At 36.2% G+C, this 1,770-nt stretch overlaps 1 protein-coding gene across 1 annotated transcript; it reads left to right on the forward strand.

Moving 5' to 3' along the window:
• Nucleotides 1–677: 677 nt before the first annotated feature.
• LOC119689617 lies at nt 678–1,478 on the forward strand. The gene has a single exon (XM_038104488.1). The coding sequence runs from the start codon at nt 678–680 to the stop codon at nt 1,476–1,478; it is 801 nt and encodes a 266-aa protein (XP_037960416.1).
• The last annotated feature ends 292 nt before the right edge of the window (nt 1,479–1,770 follow it).

Below are 1,770 nucleotides of genomic sequence, written 5' to 3' on the forward strand. Positions count from 1 at the left end.
GTGAGTACTTGGGATTAGTCTCACCTGCGAGTCCATCTAGTGAAATACTAGGATCCCCATGCCAAATGCCAAAGGAATATCAAATATAATTTCAGAAGTGAAACAAAATGAAATGCAATTATTGACGTTATTTAAGAATCAAACATCGGTTGTCGATTCAACAATCAACATAATGAAGAGAGATAAAATCGCAGTTCAAGAAGGTTTTGAGCACATTGACAATGAAATAAAGGCACTGATGAATTCCATAAAAGATACAAATAGAGAGGTTAATCAGGTACGGCTCAATCAAGTTTTCAATGCAGAAGCCATTCAACTAACACTGGTAGCACATAATCTACAGAAGATACAATCTGCCATTATAGATGCTCTAACTGATACTCATCATGGAAAAGCTAATCCGTTGTTATTGACACCAACACAATTACAAAAGGAAGTCAATCAAATCAAACTTCATTTATCACCATCATTAAAATTACCGATGCCAGAAGATGAGCTAATATCCCTTTACAGACTAATGAAGGTTAAAGGTGGAATCACACAGCAGCATACAATTTTTAGTATAACATTACCCTTAATTGAACATGAACGATTTGTTTCAACTAATTCCAATCCCGAACTGGTTAAATGACTCCATGGCGGTAATTAACTCATGCAGTTCTATTTTGGCTATTAATATGCATCATGATCAATATTTTCCTCTTATGAAATCCGATTTAAGTCTTTGTGAGACCATAAAGGAAGGGGAATTTCTTTGTGCCAACGTCCGCATACGATACAATTTTGGTTCTGAAATATGTGCGTGTGAGATCAACCTATTCAACAACAACACAATATCAAACTGTCGGTTGAAACACACTATCAACACTCTGACCTGGATTCCATTGAATAACAAAAATCAATGGATTTATGCGACATCAACATCTTCACGAGCAACTGCAGTATGTAATAAGGAAATCATACCACTAAATCTAAAAGGTTCAGGCTTATTAACAATCGACCCAGACTGCGTGCTTAAACACAGCTTCGTTTCCGTGCAAGGACAACAAAAAATTGCAAGCACGTCAAGATATTCATACAGTAGTCTTGGTAAAATCTCCGAATTAAGGCTACAATCCCCTATAAAGACATCAGATGCTTACAGCGGCAACAGTACACTGTCAACATTACGCGAGAACCAATACGATCAACAGCTGAAAGAGCTCACAGTATTGCAGAAGGTTTTGCAGTCATACCAGATAAATGATCTTCCAAATCAATTTCAGTCACACAAGTACCACAGCTTCACCATAGCTTACGCAGCACTTGTTATAAGTCTGATATTAATCATAATCATGATGAAGAAGAAATTGCAGAAAAAACCTGTAAACCCAGTTGAAGTTCCACCCGATGAAGAAGCCACCCGCCCGACGCCTATACCCATGCCACGTCGGCAGTCACGAGAATTCATTATCAACATCGACTATATGACTACCTGACAGCTAGAGGCTCATATTGTTGAACGGTTGTTCAACGCGGGGGAGAATGTTAAATATTATATTATATTATTATGTATAAACAATTTGTTTGTATTATTTTGTATGAATAATTTGTTGTGATAATTTCAGTTCAAATATATTTTGTTGTAAAAAATAATTTTGTTGTAAAAAATAATTTTGTCAATGCAATGCCCAAAAACACGTCATACGCTTTGTTTGCTCATGAAAACAAAAGCGTCAAATTTCGTCTGCAAGAAAATGCACTCTTGCAGTTTGTAACAAGTTCATTGTT

This window comes from Teleopsis dalmanni, chromosome 1, assembly GCF_002237135.1.
Source record: "Teleopsis dalmanni isolate 2A chromosome 1, ASM223713v2, whole genome shotgun sequence".
NCBI lineage: Eukaryota > Metazoa > Arthropoda > Insecta > Diptera > Diopsidae > Teleopsis > Teleopsis dalmanni.

Coding starts and splice junctions, on each gene's coding strand:
- LOC119689617 (XM_038104488.1), top strand. CDS start 678: ATGCATCATGATCAATATTTTCCTCTTATGAAATCCGATTTAAGTCTT.